This window comes from Staurois parvus, unplaced genomic scaffold, assembly GCF_062004578.1.
Source record: "Staurois parvus isolate SC_StPar_1 unplaced genomic scaffold, SC_StPar_1.0 ptg000233l, whole genome shotgun sequence".
NCBI classification, from domain to species: domain Eukaryota; kingdom Metazoa; phylum Chordata; class Amphibia; order Anura; family Ranidae; genus Staurois; species Staurois parvus.
In genome coordinates this window covers 808,434-831,136 of record NW_028318029.1, presented here as the reverse complement: position 1 = coordinate 831,136, position 22,703 = coordinate 808,434, and the positions used below count along the sequence as shown (strand labels likewise).

At 39.7% G+C, this 22,703-nt stretch overlaps 1 protein-coding gene across 2 annotated transcripts in view; it reads left to right on the top strand.

Annotated features, from left to right (window-relative positions):
* The window catches only part of NALCN (sodium leak channel, non-selective), a 694,063-nt gene that overhangs the window by 612,644 nt on the left and 58,716 nt on the right, over nucleotides 1-22,703 (top strand). For both annotated transcript variants that reach the window (XM_089679951.1, XM_089679950.1), the window contains 4 exons: nucleotides 8,187-8,280; nucleotides 16,906-17,012; nucleotides 19,464-19,538; nucleotides 21,855-21,974. In XM_089679951.1, the coding sequence (XP_089536077.1) occupies nucleotides 8,187-8,280; nucleotides 16,906-17,012; nucleotides 19,464-19,538; nucleotides 21,855-21,974 (396 nt within the window). The remainder of the gene's footprint in view (nucleotides 1-8,186; nucleotides 8,281-16,905; nucleotides 17,013-19,463; nucleotides 19,539-21,854; nucleotides 21,975-22,703) is intronic.

The window sequence follows — 22,703 nt, the reverse complement described above, 5'->3', positions numbered from 1 at the left end:
ACAGTGTACCATCCTATGTATTTTCAGTTTTAAAAATGTGGCTCTCAAAATAAATTTCAATCGCGGTTTTGGCGAGATTTGGCTCAGTTGAAAAAAAAGGTTGCCCACCACTGGTCTAGGTTGTATGGTACAGTAGTTTGAAATATTATTCCATGCTTTCTGAGACTTGCCTAAGTATTATCACCTGCGGGGCGGACTGACCATTTGGAAACTCGGGCACTGCCCGAGTGCCCGGAGTCAGTAGGGGGCCCCATGAGATGCCCCTGGTACCTTTTTCATAGGCTTTTTTGAGTTTGGGCAAGGACACAGGGGCCCCATGATCCCCTATTGCCCGGGGACCCCATAAGTTGTCAGCCCACCCCTGATCACCTGTATAATTAGTTTCATTGTCCGTGCACAATACACTTAACATTTTGCCAAATGTGTTGCTTACTTGAGCCAAATACTGTTTAAGTTTCTCTGGTACTTCACTTTTGTTGTGTAATAGATAAACTGTAATGTAGTATGCCTGGAGTAATCATCAATAAAAGTGAGAAAATACCTCTTCTTTCCTGAAGTCAACTTTTCCATTGGACCTCAAAGATTTGAATGAATTAAGTCCTGAGGTTCTGGAAACAGCTCTGCTGTTACTCTGCTTTGGAAAGGTTTTCTTGTCATTTTTCCTTTTATACAGCTGGTTCATTTCATTGTTTGATCACATGGTCTAATTTTTATTCCACTTGCATACACAATCTCAGTTAATTACTTTATTATGTCAGGACTTCTGTGCCCAAGTCGTTTATGCCATGTGTGAATGCAGTTTGAATGTTTTTTCTTCCATGGCAGTATTAACCACCTCATTGCAGTTCAGCTGATACAGTAAATCTGTAATTTTAGCCTTTGCAAGTAAGATAGCTGCTTTTGTGATGGCACAACTGTCACCTTGGAAGGTCACTGCATTGCCTTGTTTGGTGAGCTTCTTCATTGACAAAAGATAAGTTTCAAGAGCAGGGACATACAGGACATTTTTCAGAGGTATTTCACTCACTGTCACTTTCTGGTAACACTCTGGGAAATAGTAAAAAAAAACTGTCTCCTATTCCTTCTGATTCCATTATTTGCCCATTAGCTGTAGTGAGTTTTTCTGTTTTATTCTGGTCAAGGTGAAAAAAAAAATGTAACTTGTCATGTGAAGTGCAATGTTTGGATTAAAAAACACATTCATTATCTGAAGACAAATCAGTTTCTTCCTTCACACTTTTGGCCTTTTGTAGTTTAGTTTGTTTTTGCATTCTAGCTTTCCAGCTTCTGCAATCTGCTTTTAAATGACCTTGTTTCTTGCACACAAAGCATTCACATGTTTCATGTTGCATATTCCTGTTTTTATTCCTATTTTGTCTTTAAAGCAGACTGTGCGACAGAAGTATAGTCACTATTAATGCTTTCTGTTTTCCATCTATATTCAACCACAAGTTTGCCCTTAACATATTCCAATGTATGTTCATTATCTTGATGTGCATCAAGTGCTGTGACAAGAATTTCATAACTTCCCTATGCTTCTCAGGCATTCAACCATTTCCAAGGTGTGCCTTGTGTAATCCTGGATATACTGGCCTTACATCAGCTTGGTTTGGTATAGCTTTCTAACGAAATATAGTTTATTACTAAGATTATCTCTTTCTTGCACCTTTTGTAATATTTTCCACATTTCTTTAGCAGTTTTCGACATACATATATGTATGATTTGATCATCTTCTATGCTAAGAGAAATTGTGCTCTGAGTTTTCTGGTCTTTCTCTATTAACTCATCTGAAGGGTGTTCTGGTCTAACTTCATTTCCAAGACTGGTAGTTCTGGTTTGTGAGATTTGCAAATGAAAGCTTTGTTGCAACTCTGTTATTGGCCATTTTTCTTTTATTCTGTTGCAGTATTCTTTCTATTGCTGTATCTTGCACTCGTTTGCTGTAGCAGGCTATGACTGCGTCTCTGGGCCAGTAACCTGTTAGAGGTTCTGTATATAGCTCTACAGAATGAACAATGTACAGTCCACATGTGTTTATCAACTGCTTCTCTGCAAACAGGAAACATTAACCACTTGCCTTCCTGAGGATTTACCCCCCTTAATGACCAGGCCTCTTTTTGCTACTCGGCGCTGCACTAATTCAACTGATAATTGCACGGTCATGCAATGCTGCACCCAAACAAAATTTACGTCCTTTTTTCACACAAATAGAGCTTTCTTTTGGTGGTATTTGATCACCTGTGCGCTTTTTATTTTTCACGCTATAAACAAAAAAAGACCACAAATTTTGAAGAAAAACTATATTTTTTACTTTCAGCTATAAAAAATATATAGTAAACTCAAAGTTAGTTATATATTTAGGCCAAAATGTATTCTGCTACATGTTTTTGGTAAAAAAATCCCAATAAGTGTATATTGATTGATTTGTGTGAAAGTTATAGCGTCTACAAACTATGGTATAGATATTGCAATTATGCCATTTTTTTGCTATACAGCACTGCGCTAGTTTAACGGACAATTGCGCGGTCATGCAATACGGTACATAAATGAAATGTATGTCCTTTTTTCACACAAATAGAGCTTTCTTTTGGTGGTATTTGATCACCTGTGCACTTTTTATTTTTGGCGCTATAAACAAAAACATTTTTGAAGAAAAAAAATTTTTTTGAAAAGAACAATATTTTCTCATTTCGGTCATAAAAAATATCCAAAAAAACTAAAATTTCGTCATAAATTTAGGCCAAAATATATTCTGCTACATGTTTTTGGTTTAAAAAATCCCAGTAAGTGTATATTTATTGCTTTGTGTGAAAGTTATAGCGTCTACAAACTATGATATAGATAATGGAATTTACACAGCTTTTACTTTCTGACTGCTCATCACATTTCTTGAGGTGCTAAAATACCAGGATAGTACAAACACCCTCAAATTACCCCTTTTTGGAAAGTAGATACCCTAAGCTATCTGCTGAGAGGCATATTGAGTCCATGGAAGATTTACTTTTTTTTCCACAAGTTTCTGGAAAATAACAAAAACTTTTTTTTTTTTTTACACAAAGTTGTCAATTAAATGATTTATTTCTCGCACAAGCCATGGGTATATGTGGAATTACACCCCAAAATACATTCTGCTACTTCTACAGAGTATGGGGATACCACATGTGTGAGACTTTTTGGGAGCCTAGCCACATACTGGAGCCTGAAATCCAATGACCACTTTGAAAGCCTGAAGGTGCGTAACTTCCTCATTTCACTTCCTCACTACCTATCACAGTTTCAAAGGCCCTGAAATGCCAGGATAGCACCAACCCCACCCCCAAATGGAAAGTAGACACCCCAAGGAATTTAAAAAGAGGCATGGTGAAACCTGAAAAATACTTACCATGCTTCTTATCAAATTCCTTGGGGCGTCTACTTTCCAAAAAGGGGTCATTTGGGGGGGGGGTTAGGTGCTATCCTGGCATTTCAGGGCCTCCGAAACTGTGATAGGTAGTCAGGAAGTGTAATGAGGAAATAAAGTCCTTTAAAAGCCTGAAGGTGCTTATTGGATTTTGGGGTCCTGTGCTTGACTAGACTGCCAAAACGTCTCTCATATGTGGTACCCCCATACTGGGGAGAAGTAGCAGAATGTATTTTGGGGGGTAATTCCACATATACCCATGGCATGTGTGAGCAATAAATCATTTAAGTGACAATTTTGTGTAAAAAAAAAATGTCACTTAAATGAACTTAAAACACTGCAGCCGTGCTCCCCATCAGTAATTGCCAGTAATCGTCAGGACCCGGCGGGTAATGACTGGCCGGGACCCGGTGATTGACACCCGCGTCCGCGATCGGTGGTGCGGTTAGGGCGGGCACACTCCTTCACTATAAGCTGTAAACTGGTTTAAAACACTGTTTTCCTAACAAAGGGTTACAAATTTAGAAACTCATACATTGTATGTTGAATCGGTATTCAACCCAAAAGCAAACATTTTATTATATTGCAGCTTACCAGTTCTTAGATGTGATGGCTACATTCATTTTCTTTGTCAGGCTTTCTTTCTTTTATTTTCATCTGGTGATCTAGCCAGTAAGGCCCATACATCATAGCTTAAAACATACCAGTGTTCTTGATAGAAAAAAAATCTGTTTAGTGTTTTTTGTGTTAGCATTTTGAAGCATTTAATGTATTTTTTCTGCCATAAAAAAGCAAAACTCCTCTAAACGCTTAGCTTAAAAAACGCCTCTAGACTACCTAACATGCATGGACACATAGGATACCATTACTTGCTTCCACAGGCAAAATGCTTTTAAGCCAGTATGCACAGAACCCAAGTCTGTTTTTTTTTTGTTTTTTTAAACAAACAGATATAGCAGTTAGAGGGTTGAAACAAACCATTTAACACTGACAAGGGTGCTTGCAATGATCAGCTTATTAATTTATGTAACATTTTTATCCCAAACGGAACAGAACTGTTACTGTACCTGCTTTAAAAAAGTGTTAACTGGAGTTTGGCTTTAATTTGTCAGTGTATTTAAATCTGGTAGTACAGCTAACACTCCCCTCTCCCCAGACTGACAATGCTGCTGTCCAAAGTTGTCTCTATTGCACCTTCATCCAAAGTGTAGGCACTCTAAGGCTGCATTCACACTTGAGTGTTTTGTAGCTTGAATATCCAAAAATGCTCAAACTTAAAAAATGAATTGTTCTCTATGGTGCCTGTTCAAACCTAATCATGCAAGCAGGCCCCATAGAGAACAATTAATTTTTTAAGTTTGAGCTTTTTTGGAGCTTCGAGCTTCAAGCTACAAAACACTCAAGTGTGAATGCAGCCTTATATAGTAGGTGTGCTACTGGCCAAATCATCAGGTGAAAACAGAGGGGAAAAAAAGCCTAAAAATAAAAAAATAATGCAGCCAACACATCTAATGACTGGTAAGCTTCAATATATTACATTTTTGGTTCTGGGCTTAATACCACTTTAGTGAGGGATAGTGTGAGGTGTCCAGAAATTCTTACTAGAATCAGCCATGATACCTATCTCCTTAGAAACATCTAAAATGTAAGAAATATATATATTTTTAAAAATTTTTTAGGTATGTTTTGTGACTGAGAATACATATCAAATACATAGTGTGGGTTTTATGAAATTTAAATGCAAAAGTGGAAATATACTTTAACCATATATTTGAAAACTGAGTCTCCACAACCCCATAGAAGTGAATTTGTCAAAATGACTGATTTACAGTTACCAACTGTGAACCGCACAAACTACTGAAATAAAGTTTTTTATAATTGTTTAAGAAAAATAAATGTATAGTTCAGATTGTGTGCCATAGTTTTAGCTAAACCTCCCCCATACCCAAATCTACAATTCCACAATGACCAGGTGCATATTGTATATACTATATTGCCAAAAGTATTGGGACGCCTGCCTTTACACGCACATGAACCTCACACCATAATCCCCCCTCCACCAAACTTTACACTCGGCACAATGCAGTCAGGCAAGTACCGTTCTCCTGGCAACCGCCAAACCCAGACATGTCCATCGGATTGCCAGACAGAAAAGCAAGATTCATCACTCCAGAAAATAAGTTTCTACTGCTCTAGAGTCCAGTGGTGGCATGCTTTACAACACTGCATCCGACACTTTGCATTGCACTTGGTGATGTAAGGCTTGGATGCAGCTCTTTGGTTATGGAAACCCATTCCATGAAGCTCTCTATGCACTGTGCTAATCTGAAGGCCACACAAAGTTTGGAAGTCTTTAGCTATTGACTCTGCAGACAGTTGGCAATTTCTGTGCACTGTGCACTTTAGCATACACTGACCCCGCTCTGTCATTTTATGTGGCCTACCACTTTGTGGCTAAGTTGCTGTTGTTTCCAGTTGCTTCCACTTTGTTGACCATAGAACATTTAGCAGCAAGTAAATTTCATGGATGGACTTAAAGCGGAGTTCCACTCACTCTGTAAAAAAAAAAGTCAGCAGCTACAAAAACTGTAGATGCTGACTTTTAAAAAAATAGCCACTCACCTGTCCCACGATCCAGAGTTGCCCCCGCCACAGCCCGTTTCACCGGCCATCCTGTATTCCAGGCACTGGCATCTCGGTGTAGGCACCCGGATGTGACAGCTTGCGGCTTCACAGCCGGGTATCCACTGCGCTTCCTAAATGGCCCCGTCATCTTCTGGGACCTGTCACATGTCCTACAAGACTTCAGGGAGGGAGGTTAGGAGGACAACTTCCATTTCGCCTAGGCGACCGCAGCGGAAGTGGGAGCTGGTACCTATCAAATTACCTGTCAAATTCAGGTACCCCAAAGGTGACAATCCTTAATGGGGAGCGGTGGACCAATCTTTAAAGCAGAACTTCCCCTTTTGGGTGGAACTCCGCTTTAATGCACAGGTGGCAACCTATCACAGAACCACGCTTGAATTCACTGAGCTCCTCAGAGCGACCCATTCTTTCACAAATGTTTGTAGAAGCAGTCTGCATGCCTAGGTGCTTGATTATATACAACTGTGGCCATGGAAGTAATTTTTTTTTCAGAGTGAACTGCTTTACTTTCTGAAAAATAATTTGGATATGATCATTTTTCTCTCATATATTCCTACATAGGTGTCCGCTTATGACACAGAGAATAGCTGCGATTCAGAGGATCGCAGCTATTCTCTGGTCATTCACAGTTTATGACACTCAGGAGATCAGCAGACAACATGTTCAGCCCTTCACTGGAGATCTGTGTTCTCCCTCCAGATTCTCCAGCCCAGAGCTGGAGAATCGGAGGAACCGCAAACTAAGCAGCGATTATTTACCTCTGCTTAGTAAACTGATCTCTTATTGTAATCTCGTGAGATTATAGTAAAAGCAGCCGTTTTCCAGCGTTTGTAGACCTTTCTCCCTTCATTCGGAGAACTGATCTACACCGCTTCATAAAAGGCATTCACAGGAGAACTGTGTTCTCTGAGAATTCTGGAGAACTGAGCAGCGATCATTTACCGCTGGTTCATAAACGGACACCATAGTCTGCTATATATGGGTATTTAGGTCTAATATCACCATTTAAAACTTACTTACCCCTTCTACCTTCTCTCAAAATCATTCAGTCACCTTAAAAATCCCAGTATATTTAGATTATATAATCATGTTGCTTGTTCTTTTTTTCTTGTTATTGTTTGCTACAATCCATGAAGTGCATTTCATCAAGCATTAACATTTCAGTGAGAAAAGCTTGAAAGAGAAATGACAAAATATTGATGGTACTTGTTACAAATCTATGAAAGAAGGTGAACTGAGATTGAAATAGAAAACTCAGTGGTGTTAAGTGTTTGCAAAGTAATTTTTTTCATAGTAAGCAATTGAAAGTTGTTGTAGATGCATTTAACCTACTGTATATCCATTGACAATAGCCATAGACTATATACAACAACTTGAACACAAACAGACTGAGTGCACCAGATAATCATTTTATTAAAGACATAAATAGGAAACAAATTGTACTTACAAACACAATGTCTGTAGAAGTCTTATCAGATAATTAGATGTTTACAGTGTTGCCCTTGCAGAATCTATAACTTGGACATCAATGCTCTGCAGTTGTGTCTTGAGTCTGAGGTCTTGTGGTCTATGAATATCCCTGAGACTTGTCCAATCCAGGATATTTATGCAGCTTCCCTCAATTCTGGCAAGTGTGGATAAAGCATTTATATCCAAGTTGGAGACTATGTAAGGACCACCTTGTGGTCTCTAATTAATAGTCTATTAAGTCTGTTACAGACATGTTTGTAGATGCAATTTATTTATTTTTAATGTTCTTGTTAAAGTTATTTTCTGTGCAAATGGAAAAGTACAAAGTATACTAATAAATAGTTACTGAAGGCAAAATGAAGTGTTGTGTAAAACACAAGGACACAATTAAGAATTTGTACCAAACTCTTACTTTTATGAAGGAATGTGCATGCAACCATGTATACAACAGATCTATAAGTATATAACCATTTCAACAAAAAATGTTAGAGACTAATACTATTTGTAGGTAAAAGTCTAACAATGGGTATAGTTACAATGCTTTGTAATAAATAATTAGTGAATCTGCATTTCCTGCTATCAACCTCTGTATTTTGTGCAGTTGTGCTGAATTGAGATTTTCTCTATTTTAAATATTGTGGTTTAAAATGCCTGTCACATGTTTCTCAGGGAACAGCTTTACTGACTGTTGATCAAAGAAGATGGGAAGATCTGAAGAGCAGACTCAAGATAGCTCAACCACTTCACCTCCCTCCTCGTCCAGGTATCAAAGCAATTTAACATTCCCTGTTCTCTGTTCTTTTTTCTTGCTTTTACCTTGTGTGTGGCCTGTGCTAATTTTAGTGCAGCCAGCAGGTAATGTGTGCAAAAATAATGTATTTGATTTGCAATGAACATCTTAAGGGACTTGCAGATACAGTTGTGGTTTCACATTTTGTATTTTAATGGTAAAATGGAGTTCCAGCTGTTTTTGTGTTTATAAAAAGTCAGCAGCTACAAAAACGGTAGCTGCTGACTTTTAATAAACACACACTCACCTCTCTCAGGGTCCAGTGATGTACTCATCCCGTATGCTGTCCATTCTCTCCTTCTTCTCTCCCCAGCACCGGCATCTCAATTGTGGGCACCAGACTGTGACAGCTTGCGGCTTAACAGCCGGGTGCCCACTGCGCATGTGCAAATTGTGCTACGCATCCTGATTGGTCTAGCAGTCTCCTGGGACCTGTGAAGGTCCCCAGGAGACTGCGGGAGGAAGGAGGGGGCGTACTGAGCAAGGAGGGGGCGTACTGAGCCGGAAGTGGGAAAGGGTATCTGTCAAAACTAAGTATCCACTCCCGCCCAAAAGGTACCAAATTAGCAGTGGAGGGGGAGAGGAGGCAAACAGGTGGAGTTTCCACTTTAAAGGAAATAATTTAAGAAATCTCCACTCTTATTTCCAGTTTTATGAAAGCACAGCCCCACCTCTCCAGAATAGGTATTTTTCATGTTATTTACAGTATATTTATTAATTTATATTTTCCCCCTTCCCAGAGCAAACTTCAGCTGGAAACAACCACAAAGGCTTTCTTACCTAGCTCAGTGCAGAAATTAAACACTCTATTTAGGCTTTTGAAGGAAGGTACTGCATTGTGACAGAGGTGCAGGTGGGACAGAACACATGCAGAGAGCAGGATTACATACAAGGCTTTTATTAAAAAACAGAGACTGGCAGGGAAGGGGCAAGGGTCAAAATTCAGAAAAAACTGGCACATGTCAAGTCCACAATGCAGGGCAACAGTCCAGACACACAGCAAGGGTAGGCGGTGATCCGGGGCAACACGGGTTCAGTCCTCAGCACAAGGCAACATAAGGCATAAATCTATAACACAGGCTGGGCACGCAACAGGGATGGCAGGACTCTGGCAGGATAAGGATTAAGTCTGTAGCACAGGCTGGGCAAACAGCAGGGATAGCTGAACTCTGGCAGCATAAGGGTTAAGTCTGCAGAACAGGCTGGGCATATAGCAGGGATAGCAGAACTCTGGTAAGCTAAGGGTTAAAGGACTCAGCAGCCAGCAGAGGAGAACGTGGGGTTGAGAGAGCTAGGGGTCAGTAGCAGAGGCAGGCCCCTAGAACGGGGGGGGGGCTCTGAAATCTGGCCACAGCACAGGACCTCTCACAGCATGGCAGCACAGTGAGGGAGAGAGCAAGCACGGGAGACTCCAGGTGCCTGTGCCCGCTCCGGTATTTATCCCTGGAGCGGGATCTTGTTACCAGGCAACCCAAGTCCTGGCATCAGGTTGCCTTGACAGCAAGCCCTGCCCCCTCAGCTCCGGCCTGTACACAGGGAGCATGGCCTTTGTCTCCAGCGGGCATGGCGCACAGGAACATGGGTACCGCACCATGCCTGCCAAGACAAGGGAAGGGGACGCATGGTGACGGACATGTAGCCTGCATGTGATGAATCCACAGGCAGGTGCAGTGGGGAAGCAGACTTCTCCGTGCTTGGCTGAGAAGAGGTTGTGAAGCCCTCAGAAGGAGGTCCCTCCTTGTCACCCAGCACAGAGGTTATGTGATCTGCATGTGGGAAATGGTGGACAGGTTGGGGGTTTGGGGGGGAATCAGGTGGGCGACCATGACATACAGTTTTGAAGATCTGGTCTTCTAACATTTTTTGTTATGACCCTGTTAATATTACTTTTATGCCCTTGTACTGATCTTTTTAGGCTCTTCTCTTGTGCAATCTTCTGATCTAGCTCTGATCTCTGCTATTGCATATTCCCATCTAATCTGCTGAAATTTTCTTGGAATGCCTGTTTCGTCTTTTATTGCTTCTCTGGGTCTCTAATCTGCATTACGCCAAGTGACATCTTTCACCACCACTGGGCTCTTCTAGTCCCTGGCTTATTGTCTTTCAGTCAATTCTTTTTGCCTACCACCTGTCCTGTCTGCCTGTTTGTGGTGCACTGTCACATCAGGTGCACTGTCACTTCAGGTGCACCTTCATATCTTGATATCATGCAGTTTGTTGACCCTTGTAGCACCAAGAAAGGCTGCATTAAAAGGTTTGGTACAAAAGAGAAGGGCATGCCCCCCATTTGAGCTACAGTTGGAAGCTATGTAATGTCATATCTGCCTATAAATCTATAGGCAGATATGACATTGCATAGCTTCCAACTGTAGCTCAAATGGGGGGAATGCCCTTCTCTTTTGTACCAAACCTTTTATTGCAGCCTTTCCTATACAGTCATAGATATGTTACATTTTTCAAGACTTGCCGCATCCATACTTATAATACAATTGTCGTGGTCAGGCTCAGAGACCAGTGACTATAGCAGTAGAAAGGTTCACACTGACAGGTCACCCTGGTGAATGACATGGGATCAGCCAAGGCCCTGGGTTTAAACACTAACTTGTCTTCACCGGAGCTCATGAAGGTGGAGATGGGTTTTGCTGTACGATAGCGCCAGGTCTCAGTCCTTTAAAATTTCCCGGAAAAGCAGTGAGCAAGCCAGAGTCTGGTAACATATGTAGCAGGTAGGGATCAAGCAGAAGTGTAGGTTAGTAAACAAGCAAAAGATCAGTAACAAGTGGTTGCAGGTAGGAATCAAGCAGAAGCATAGTCAAGAAACAAACAAAAAATCAGTAACAAATGGTAGTTAAGATAAGGACAGCTGCAAGTACACACGGAGCAACATTTCATCTGGAGAAAGCACAATAATCTGGCAAACAGGAAGTGCAGAGACATGGCTTGAATCAGGAAGTTCATGGGAGGAGCAGAGAGTTCAAAATTCACCAGAAACAAGATACTAGTCAAGATTGTCTAAGGGATAAGGCATGGAGCTTCACTAGCATCTCAGGTGGAACAGCAAAAAGAGGCTCATCAGCAGCTTAATCTCAAACAATGTGAACATGGGAGAGAAAGGTGAAGCTTGAAGGAGTGCAATACATGCATGAACAGGTAGAATTCCAATCATGTCTCTATTGCCCCCATCCTCCTCCTAGCTAAGGTAACCTTGTATTTTTTCAGACACTTTCTCTGGTCCTCTTCCCTCACTAGCCCATACCTGACAGTTTTCATCTATATCTTTTCCCTTCCATTTTATTTGTGGGCCTCCCCCACCTTTCCACTCCCCTTAAGATTATCTCCTCCTTTCACAGTCATTGTAAGTGCCAACTGGTTTGCTGGTTGTGCTGGTTGTCAGATAGATGTTCTTCCTCTGGGTTGCAGCCTTTGTTGTGGCCAGGCATTGTGCTTGACTCTCCTGCAAGTTCATTGAATGTACTTACTCATTGTAATGTGTAGTCAATCAGGCATTCTGAAACTGCAGCCAGTTAGGAAATGTCTAACAATGTCACATGACAGTATCAGAACTTCCCAATGGGCTGCTGTATCAGATGCCTGATTGGTTGCACATTACAATGAGTGAGTACATTCTCTAAACTGGGGACCGCAGCTATTTTATTCACTGTGACTGTCATTCTCACCCCCAATGCAGCCTATCTCTGTCCCTGAGATTTGACAGTTACAGTAATGACCCAGCAATCTCATCAAACTTTTGGCATTGCTGAGTAATTTCTGTAAAGTTCTGGGGTATGAGCATGACCAGCAGGACTCCTGGTCATTACAATATTGTATAAACATTACTTTTAGGGGTTCAAGAAAAAAAAGATGAGAGATTTATATAGGTAACACTAAGATTAAAAATCATAATCTATTGTATACAAACTTTTAAAATTGTATACCACATATACATATTAGAAAGTATATTAATTAATAATATACTGTATATATTAATATATAAAAATTAAAACATTGAACAGTAACATTAACAGTAAAATCTGTTTCCTCAGGACAAAGTAAATGTTTAATATCCCATGAAAGGAATCGGTCATTTGTATAATCCATCTGAAAATTAACAATTTTAAATTAACATAATGATTTTATACAAGATACTGTAAATGTGTTTTTCATTTTGTGTATATATATATACATATATATATATATATATATGAATGAAGTATAAAACCACTTGCATCATCTCCCTCTAAACAGGGGTGGACTGACCATTTGGAAACTCGGGCACTGCCCGAGGGCCCGGGGCCAGTAGGGGGCCCCATGAGATGCCCCTGGTACCTTTGTCATAGGCTTTTTTGAGTTTGGGCAAGGACACAGGGGCCCCATGATCCCCTATTGCCCGGGGGCCCCATGAGTTGTCAGTCCGCCCCTGCCTCCAAATGTTTGCCATCAGGAGCAACTCATAGGAAACAAGATGTGGGATTACCCAGCCATCAGTAAGAGAGAAAAATAGAAAGACCCACAAATAAATAAGGTCTAGGAGTCCTAGCAGTCCAGCGATTCATGTGTGGGAAAAGTATAAACAATCATAAGGAAAGGAAAGAGACAGCATAAAGACCACAGGGAGAGTTGGTATAACAATGCAGGATCATACCTGTGCAGCCTTAAACAGCTACTGCAAATGATAGATCTGCCCACCCTGGCAGAATGGCATTTTGGAGAACATGAGTGGAGACCCACCCACCCATTCCTCCAGAATCCTTGTGTATACCCTACCACAGACTGAACATGAAGTACAGTGGGCGTTGCTTGTACCCTGCACCGTTCACTTCTGCATGAAACACATGGTGAAGATGCAAGCCAAGAGGAATCTGAAGGTGCATTTCAAGAACCTTATTGATAAAGTTACTAACTGAACCAGAATTTACTGTATGAAGGCCAATAGGAAGCGAGTAAGAGAGTCTAAGATGAGCTGAGCTTAAAAAATAATGTTTTGGTTCAGGCCTGGTATTGAGTTGTGTACAGAGACAGACCCGGGCTTCTTTGGCATTTCCCAGTTTTTGTGGGGCACCTAGCAGCCAAGTGGCCTTGGCCACCACAATTTAGACATTCAAGTGGTGGTCCCCAGAAAAAAAGGTCAGGCAGTTTAACTTTACGTTATCCAGGGATCCAGACACAGCTTGTTGAGGAAAAAATAGGGAACTTAGCAGGACATTTTTGCCAAACAACTGGGCTTGCGAGGCATACGTAACTCCTCTGCTGGTAAAGTGGCTTGCAATGCCTAGGCCAGAAACTATAGCTAGTGAGTGTTTCTTATGCATATAGCAGACCCTGCTCCCTGCAAACAGGCCTACTGGTACTTGATTGCCCCCACATCTTTGTATATTCCCAGCCATATGGTGCTGGGACTAGCAAAGATACGAGGAAAGGTTTCCTGTAGCCTTGAGCTAGAGGCTTATTGGGTAGAGTCCATGGCACCACTGGAGAGCATCCATGCAACAGTCCAAGGTCAGGGCAGGCTGCAGGCAAACATAATCCAGTACATGGTTTCAACATCACGGCTGGAAGTGGGCAGACATAATTCAGAAGATGATTTTGAGGTCAGAGTGAGCTGCAGATAAGCTTTCTCCAGTGTACAGTCCAGTGTCAAGGCAGATGGCAATCCAAAAGATTATTCAGTAATTCAAGCAGTGGGTCTGCAATGTGAAATACAACACAGGTAGGAGGACATGAACTAACTGAGGCACAGGTGGGGAGCCAGGAATGCTTTCACAAGCCCAGAGCCCTGGGTGCCAGAGAAGTGCAGCCAATCAGGGCAGGGGCAGTCAGAGGATGGGTGTATGGCCACTGGCCAATTTAATGAGGATGAGAGCAAGGTGACCTACTACCTAGCATTAAGGATGCCCATCTTACAGAGTGAATCAATTAAATGGGGGTGGACTCCTGCGCTGCCAAATATCTTCACAAGGGATGAAGTAGCTGCTGACACCCAAAGGAAATGAGCTGAAAAATTTTTTTGAACAAATGGTGTAGCGCTGTAAATACTAAAATACCATATTGTCAAATCATAATATAAATAATACTAAAGTGAAAGAATATTAATAAACCTTGTGTATCCTTATTACCTTAATTAAAGGTGAAATACATTCCAAAGCAAATAAAAAATCAAAGTGACCAATTATAAAACTCTGACATACATCAATTGATATAAATAAATAAAAAAAACTCCCAAGAAGTGAAGAAATAAGTCCCAACAAGTGAAAAAAAAATTATTATAGCACAAAAAAAATAATATAAAAACCCAGATTTTTCAATTCTTTAACTTTTATATTCCCACTTTTTGTTCCATGCTCATATTATGTGCCAATTATATCCATCACCTTCTAGTGTGTGTGCTCACCTCAAAAATTCGACCCTCAGGGAGTCAAAGAGAAATCAATATCCCCGGATGATCCCTGGTTGGATGGATCTCTCCCTTTAAGTGGACACAGGAACAGCTCCCACCGAAATCATATAAACGATCAAACACATCTGTGAGGGGTCTTCAAATGGCTCAAAAAGAAGTCAAACATAGACCTTCCATAGTGTAGTAATTAGATATTTATTTGCTGTTTATAGGCATATGTTAATATTTTATTGCTGTAGCCATGTTACAGCAGTCTACTTTTTAACTCTCTAGTCTCTTTTTCAATGTTCTCATCAGTTATTCAATTTTGCCTTTGATGTAGATAATGGCCAACCACAGGAGTGGTTTATGTACTCCAATATAAGTGCAAATAATTTTTTGTGGGCCAGACTAAATGTAAAATCTGACAAAGGATACACAATCATGTGTATGATACTTCTAATGGCATTCTTTGAAGCCCTGTTGCCAGGCATTTTGCTCATTTTCCCATTTGCCAACTATAAGATTTATAATTTTTTGCACTGCACAGAATCCATCTTCATCCCCCGGGGGAAGACTTTGACAAAAGAACTTTACAAATAAAAGCTAGATTGATCTGTGAATTATAAGCTCTTTGCTTAGTTACATTGGACCAGTAAGTCTGTATGCATGTGCCATACCTATGGAATTCCAGTGGAAGCTGGAAATCACGATTACAAGGTCTTCTGGGTCCCAAACTGAGTGGCTGCCCTGCTGATTACTGAACATAGGAAGTCACCGTCTCAACACAGAGGCCATTCAGAGAACACTTTGCATTTTCTTAATGAATGCAATATGTTCTCTGATTGGACAAGGTGAAGATTGTGGGTGTATGAGAGTATCAGAGTATGCAAAGTCTTTGGCAAGTGTGCTGCTTGACTGCAGGGGTCCCCTGAGCTGCGTTTGTTTGTGTCTTTTTCTCTTTTACCCTCTTCCTGATGGCTGGGTGAGCCCATATCTTGTTTCCTATGAGGTGGTCCTGATGGCAAACAGTTGGAAGAAGAGGATCTAAGTGGTTTTATACTTTATGCATATGTGTACAAAATGTAGGATACCTTCACAGTATCCTGTATTAAATCATTATATGGGAATGTAAATATGTATACATTTGTGTGTACTGAAATGTGTTTGTTAATTTTCAAATGGATTATATAAGTAACCAATTCCTTTCATGTAATATTAAACATTTACCCTGCCCTGAGTAATCAGATTTTATCGAAAAAAAATCAAATTTTTTCATTAATACTGTGTTGGTAAAAATAGTGTCATTATGATCTAAAATGTATATACTGTAATGTGCATCCATAAACTTTATTTTTAATATGTATATGGGTGATGTGTATTTATTCATTTTATTTATAACAGGTATTTATTTAGCTCATGTTATATAGGGCTTTATTTATAATGTATATTCACATGAGTCTCTGCCATCAAGATGCTTGCAATCTAAGATCCCTACCTCATATGCATACATATACAAACTAAGGCCAATTTAGACAAGAGCAAAACCTGGAAAACAAACATGCAAATACACGGAGAACATATACTTATTGTATCCAATAAAAACTATGATATTTTTTATCTAAGTGTATTCTCCAGTATTGCCTGTGCAAAATCCCTTCTCCTCTTTCTCTACTTGAATGTTATATAATTGTATAGGGAGGGCAGAACTTGAGTATCTGTACATTAATCTACATCATATCTACTCTTAAACATGTTTGGGCAGTATAATTTTAGGGGTTGTTTTCCATGTGCTTCTGACAGCACTTTGTACAGTTATTTTACAGTTTTGTGAGTGTTATCAGCTCTGACATGTTTTCCTTAATGTTTAACTGCTGCTTTGGTATTTAGGGCATCACCACACCAATTATTTTAAACTAACATGTTAATAAAAAAGATCAAATGGCAAGCAATTTATTGCAGCTGTTTCCCTGAATTGTAAGAGGCTGGTCATTGTCATGTTCCCACACTAAACCTATCATATCCTCTCTTAATTACAGTGTACAATACTTAATGGTGGATTTAGTTGCAAAGAGTTCTGTTGTAAACTATGATTTCTGCATTGTCCCAAATGTGAAATACAACACAGTAAAGCCTTCATGGTATGCCATATTATTAAAAGTGCAGTAAATTGTAAGTTAGAACTGATTTTGTAAACTTTTGTTTAACTGGTATTTGTATCACAGATAATGATGGCTTCAGAGCACGAATGTACGACATCACACAACATCCATTTTTCAAGAGAACTATTGCAGTCTTGGTCTTGGCGCAATCAGTACTTCTTTCTGTCAAGGTATGAATCGTAAATCTATGCCAGATAAAATGAATTAAAATTTATAATAGGATATATTTTGGTGTACAATGAACCTAATGATTGTATATAAATCTCTATTCCTCATTGTTTCACTGTAGTAAAAAATTGTGATCTCGGTCTTGGCATTCTGATTTTAACACAATATATTTAAGGAAGCACTGTAATAAATGGTTTAGCATCATTATAGCAAAGGATCTGCAATCTCCCACTTCACCTCCTTAATAGAGCTATACTTAGATGCCAAGGAAATATCATCTGTAAAAAAAATGGTGCCTTGGCGTGAGCGGTGGTGATTATGGTGATTGATGGAGAATATATAATGTGAGGACCTAAATGATTTACCCATAGGAAGTAAGGCATCCCCAGTGTGTGGCTTTTCTTAGATATGGAGGATTCCCTATTCCAATATATAGGCTGTTGATGACCTTTCTGATCTGTAATATCACAAGTGCCTCTCCCCCTTTGTTTAGTAAACTAAACTACTAGATTAAATACACCTCACAAAAAAGAGTAGCTTTTTTCAAGAAAATTTCACATAAGCAGCTCAGTGAGCAAAACAGAGCATTTACATTTCAGCTAAATTTTGCTGAAGGCTTCTGTGAAATCAAGCAAATTTTACCTAAGCAGGTCAGTGAGTTATTACGTCAGCTAAATTTCACTGATGACAGTTGCAAAATCAGTTTTACCAAAATCACTCTACTCGTTCCTACTTCAAATCAAAAAGTTAAGTTTCATATTTTCTTTTTGAAATGCTTACTCTCCAAAACCTTTTATGCTTAGTGTTATGAATGGCTAAATCTCAATGAAACATGAAGGGAGATAGATGCTTCTCTGTGCAACAGTATCATGTAATACATGTAAATACACCGATCAGCCCTAATAATTTTACCACCCACCATAACCCACTGGGGCACTCCAGAAGACCTCTAAAGGTTTGTATATATGCACATTTTGTATGGCACCAATTTCAGAGGTTTGGAAGAAAACAATAAAATCCTGTTACTGTATTGCTATTGCTCAAGCATGCAGAGGTCTAAAACATTTTGAAAAACTATTGGCTGCCACTTTTTTTTTGGCTAGAGTGAGGGAGACATAGAACTTCTATCAGATTTTTAATGCTATAAATTCTCCAGAACAATATTTATTCTTAGCCTTTTATTGTTGTCTGTATCCCCCTGTTGTGAAGAATTCCTCTAATTTTCAGTCCCAATAGCAGTAGTTAATTTCTAGGACAAAGAGTAAAGACAAATCTTGAAAGAGAGGTCACAGGCAGCAATAAAAAATGAAAGAGGTTCAAGCTCTTCTCTTTTGCATGTAAAATGGAATGCCACCTTAACAGTCTATAAGATGTTTGTATCATAGTTTAAACTGTGACACAAAATGAATAATTACTAAAAGACAAAAGATCTACACTATGGTCACATAACATGATGTAGCTGATGTACCTGGTAACATAATCCCAATTGTTACATAATTATATTCTGTATTTAAAACAGGGCTGTAAATAAAAAAAAAATCTTAAACTCCCTCTTAAACCAAACGCGATACTAGAATATGAACATATTAAAGCATTAACTTAATGTATACTGCTCATAGATGGCATAGAAGGGAAGGCAGCTATCTCCTTGACAGTCATTTTTGGCAAAATATTTATCTTTGGGAAACCTTATATTTCAAGAGAATAACTAAACCTATATCAATAAGATTCAGGTGCCAAACCTATATATACATTACACTTACTATAATGTGCCAAATGATATTGGTCCCTGCACTCAGCCGTGTAAGCTTACAGGCTCATGACAGGTGCAAATACATTTGTGGATCTAGCCACCTCCTTGACTATAGTAAAGAACTCTGAAAATGTATTTGTGATTCCAGGGCCATGGATAAGGGGGTACCACTGGTCCTTCTGTATGAGGCCCAGGTGGCTGGGTGAATCGGATATGGGCAGGGAGGGTGATCAGCAAGGCAGTGGGGGGAGGGACAATTACTGGAACAGATCCCCTGTATGGCTCTCTCTGCAGCAGCTGAAAGCTGGCTTCTTCTCCTCTGCATCCTGCTGGCTTTTGGCTTCAGTAATTGCCCTCTAGCCTCACCTATCACCCTCCCTGTTCACCATACATTTCCCCCTGTTGCCCACACCCCCTGTGTGCCCCAAAGTGCTGCCGGCTTCCCTCCTCTCCTTCCCACTGACAGCTGTAAGCACACAAAAGGATCCTTCAGGATGGAGAGTGGGGGGAGGGTCCAGTAAATATGTCACAGTTACCAGCCCCTTCCTTTGAGTGATCAGTACCGGTCACTCACTATGTTCATTCATAACTGAAGCATAGCAAACTGTGCTTATTTGGGGGGGCTGTATGGGGCCCCATGGTTTCTAACAGCAGCCCTGCATTTTTCTCTTAACGAATGACTAATATGTTTTTTTTCCAGTGGGATGTTGATGACCCATCGACTGTTCCTCTAGCAACTATATCAGTAGTTTTCACCTTCATTTTTGTTCTAGAGGTAAAGTATTTCTAGTTATATTGTTCTTTATGAAGACTAGCTGAAGAAGATCAGTCCAAAGTATGTGCCAATACAAATATAACTCTTCCCAAACACTAAATTAAATCAAGTTGCTATTGGTATACTGTATACAGAATTATTACAGTTTGGATTGCTAGATAAGTTCCACATTCTTCTGAATCCAGTTATACGAACTTCCTATGTCATTGAGACACAACAAACCTTTTTTCTTACTGAAATATTAAGGTTCTTTTTATGAGTGTGTAAAAGATAAATGAATAGGCACAACAAGAAACAAATATGGGACTTACACGACACAAAACACCAGAATAATCTTTTTTTTTTTTCAGTAACATGAAATGACAAGGTCAAGGTCAACTGAATTTATTGGATGGGCACAGATTATCTGCTAATATCCCTGATATCTGGCTTTTTGGGGGCTTTCCGATTTGTGCATCAGATTCCAATATGTACTGTTGTTTGTCAGAGTATTTATGAATAAACGTACAACACTAATTACAAACAGACCCTTTGCCCCTTTGATTTCTGACTTTAACAATTGTGACATGAATAGATGCATTTTAGGCATTACAGTAATTAAAAGCATTGCAATTTACAATGTTGATTAACACAACAAAAGCCAACCTAAGGGTTCTGACTCTAATACATAGGTTCATTTTAATTAAATAGACATTTATTTCTTTCCTCATGTTTATTGAGGTTCTTGGGTATTTAAAGGAAATAAAGCTTTAACTTGCTTTTGTTTTTCTAAATTACATCCAAATACCCCTGTATGACAGTCTAAACAATGACAGTCTAAACAAGTCTTGTGGCTAAATGGTTAGCACTTCCACCTGGCAGCACTAGGGTTGTTAGTTTGAATCCCGTCCACAGCACCACCTGCCTGGAGTTTGTATGTTCTCCCTGTGCTTGCCTGGGTTTCCTCTGGTTTCCTCTCACACTCCAAAGACATGCTGGTAGGCTTGGATCCTATCTAAATTAACTGTAATCTGTACATGTATGAATGTGAGTTAGGGGCCTTAGATTGCACTCTCCTTGAGGGTTAGGGACTGATGCGCCGTCAGTTTAGCACTGCGTAAACTGACAGCGCTATATAAGTACCTGTAATAAAATCTCAAACCTGGGTCACCAGAAAAACTTTCTTTACCTTCCATATGCCAAATGCTCCTTTATTTGTGCTTCACACTTTCTCCTCCTCTTAGACAATACAGCTTACAATGGGAGAGTCACAGTAATAGCAGTAGTGCTGCCAATCCAGAAAGCAACGAGCAGGACTAGGTATGGCCAGGTGCTAACAAACAAGCTGCAGGCTTGTAAATCTGCAGTGATGGTGCTGATAACAATGCAACCCCTACAATATCTTCTTATAAAACTGTAGTATAAGTAGGCACAGACTACATAAGAAAGGGAATTCTACTCTGAATTTAGGAGCAGTGGCGAATTGTTGCCACACAATACTTCACTGGCAGGATCGACAAGTGTTTGGGGACTTTGCAGGGGGACAAAGAGAAAACTGAAAGTGCAGATGCACTTATACAGTAATTAGGTACTACAGCATATTTTTTTTTATGTAAGGCCATAGTTCTACTTTGAAAGAATTCACTTTTGTACAGAACAAAACAGTCTTCTGTGATCACTAAGCTGAATGAGATCATCCAACTATTTTTTTTTTCATGCATACTGGGCGTTTTAATAACACTGGTAACGTTAGTTGTGTAAAGTCATGTTAAAAACGTGAGTTTTTTAGTGTTTTTGCATTAGCGTTTTTTGCTCAAAAAACGTCTTACCGCATTTTGCCGCATTTTTCAGCGTTAGAGTATTTTTACAGCTGAAAAAATGCTAAAAAATGCAAACGCGGAAAAGCGTGGGAAAACGCCACTAATCATGGCAAAACACCACTAAACACTAGTGCAAAAACGCTAAAAAAAGCTGAAAAACTCACGTTTTTAACGTGACTTTACACAGCTAACGTTACAAGCATTATCAAAATGTCAAGTGTGCATGAGAGCTAATAGTAGCTGATAGACTGATTTATCACTGAACAACCTAAATACTGACTGTGTTTTCATGAGTTTTGTAGATACAGGTCTTTTATCACTCAAAAACCTTAGTGAATCACTAGCCAATATAGAACAATATAGCCATTTTAAAAATGCACATTAACCCAAACGTTAATGTAGTTATCAAAGAAGTATTCCTTAAATAGCCAGTGAAAGTTATCAACATTATTGTCATACTGAAAATATGTTTATTCAATTTTATCTGTCAGTACATTGTTGACTTCTGTTCCTATAGGTAACAATGAAGATAACAGCCATGTCACCAGCTGGATTTTGGCAAAGTAGGAGAAATCGATATGACCTTCTTGTAACATCACTAGGTGTCATTTGGGTGATACTTCACTTTGCCTTACTAGTAAGAGAGATTAATTTATACAATGTGGTCACTAAGACTATTATTTTTTTCTGTTGATAAAATAGAATGTGTTTAAAATTATTATTCTTTGTTGATTCTATCTAATGTTAATACATTTCCCTAGGTTGCCCTTGGAATGTATGTATGTGACATTCTTATTAGTTATTAAGCAGAAGACTGTTGATTTTCAGGACAGTTCAAAACAGAAATGTACATACACTATATTGCCAAAAGTATTGGGACGCCTGCCTTTACACGCACATGAATTTTAATGGCTTCCCAGTCTTAGTCCGTAGGGTTCAGTATTGAGTTGGCCCACCACTTGCAGCTATAACAGCTTCAACTCTACTGGGAAGGCTGTCCACAAGGTTTAGGAGTGTGTCTATGGGAATGTTTGACCATTCTTCCAGAAGCGCATTTGTGAGGTCAGGCACTGATGTCAGACGAGAAGGCCTGGCTCGCAGTCTTCACTTTAATTCATCCCAAAGGTATTCTATCGGGTTGAGGTCGGGATTCTGTGCAGGTCGGTCAAGTTCCTCAACCCAAAACTTGCTCGTCCATACCTTTATGGATCTTGCTTTGTGCACTGGTGCGCAGTCATGTTGGAATAGGAAGGGGCCATCTCCAAACTGTTCCCACAAAGTTGGGAGCAAAAAATTGTCCAAAATGTCTTGGTATTCTGATGCCTTAAGAGTTCCCTTCAGTTGAATTAAGAGGCCAAGCCCAACC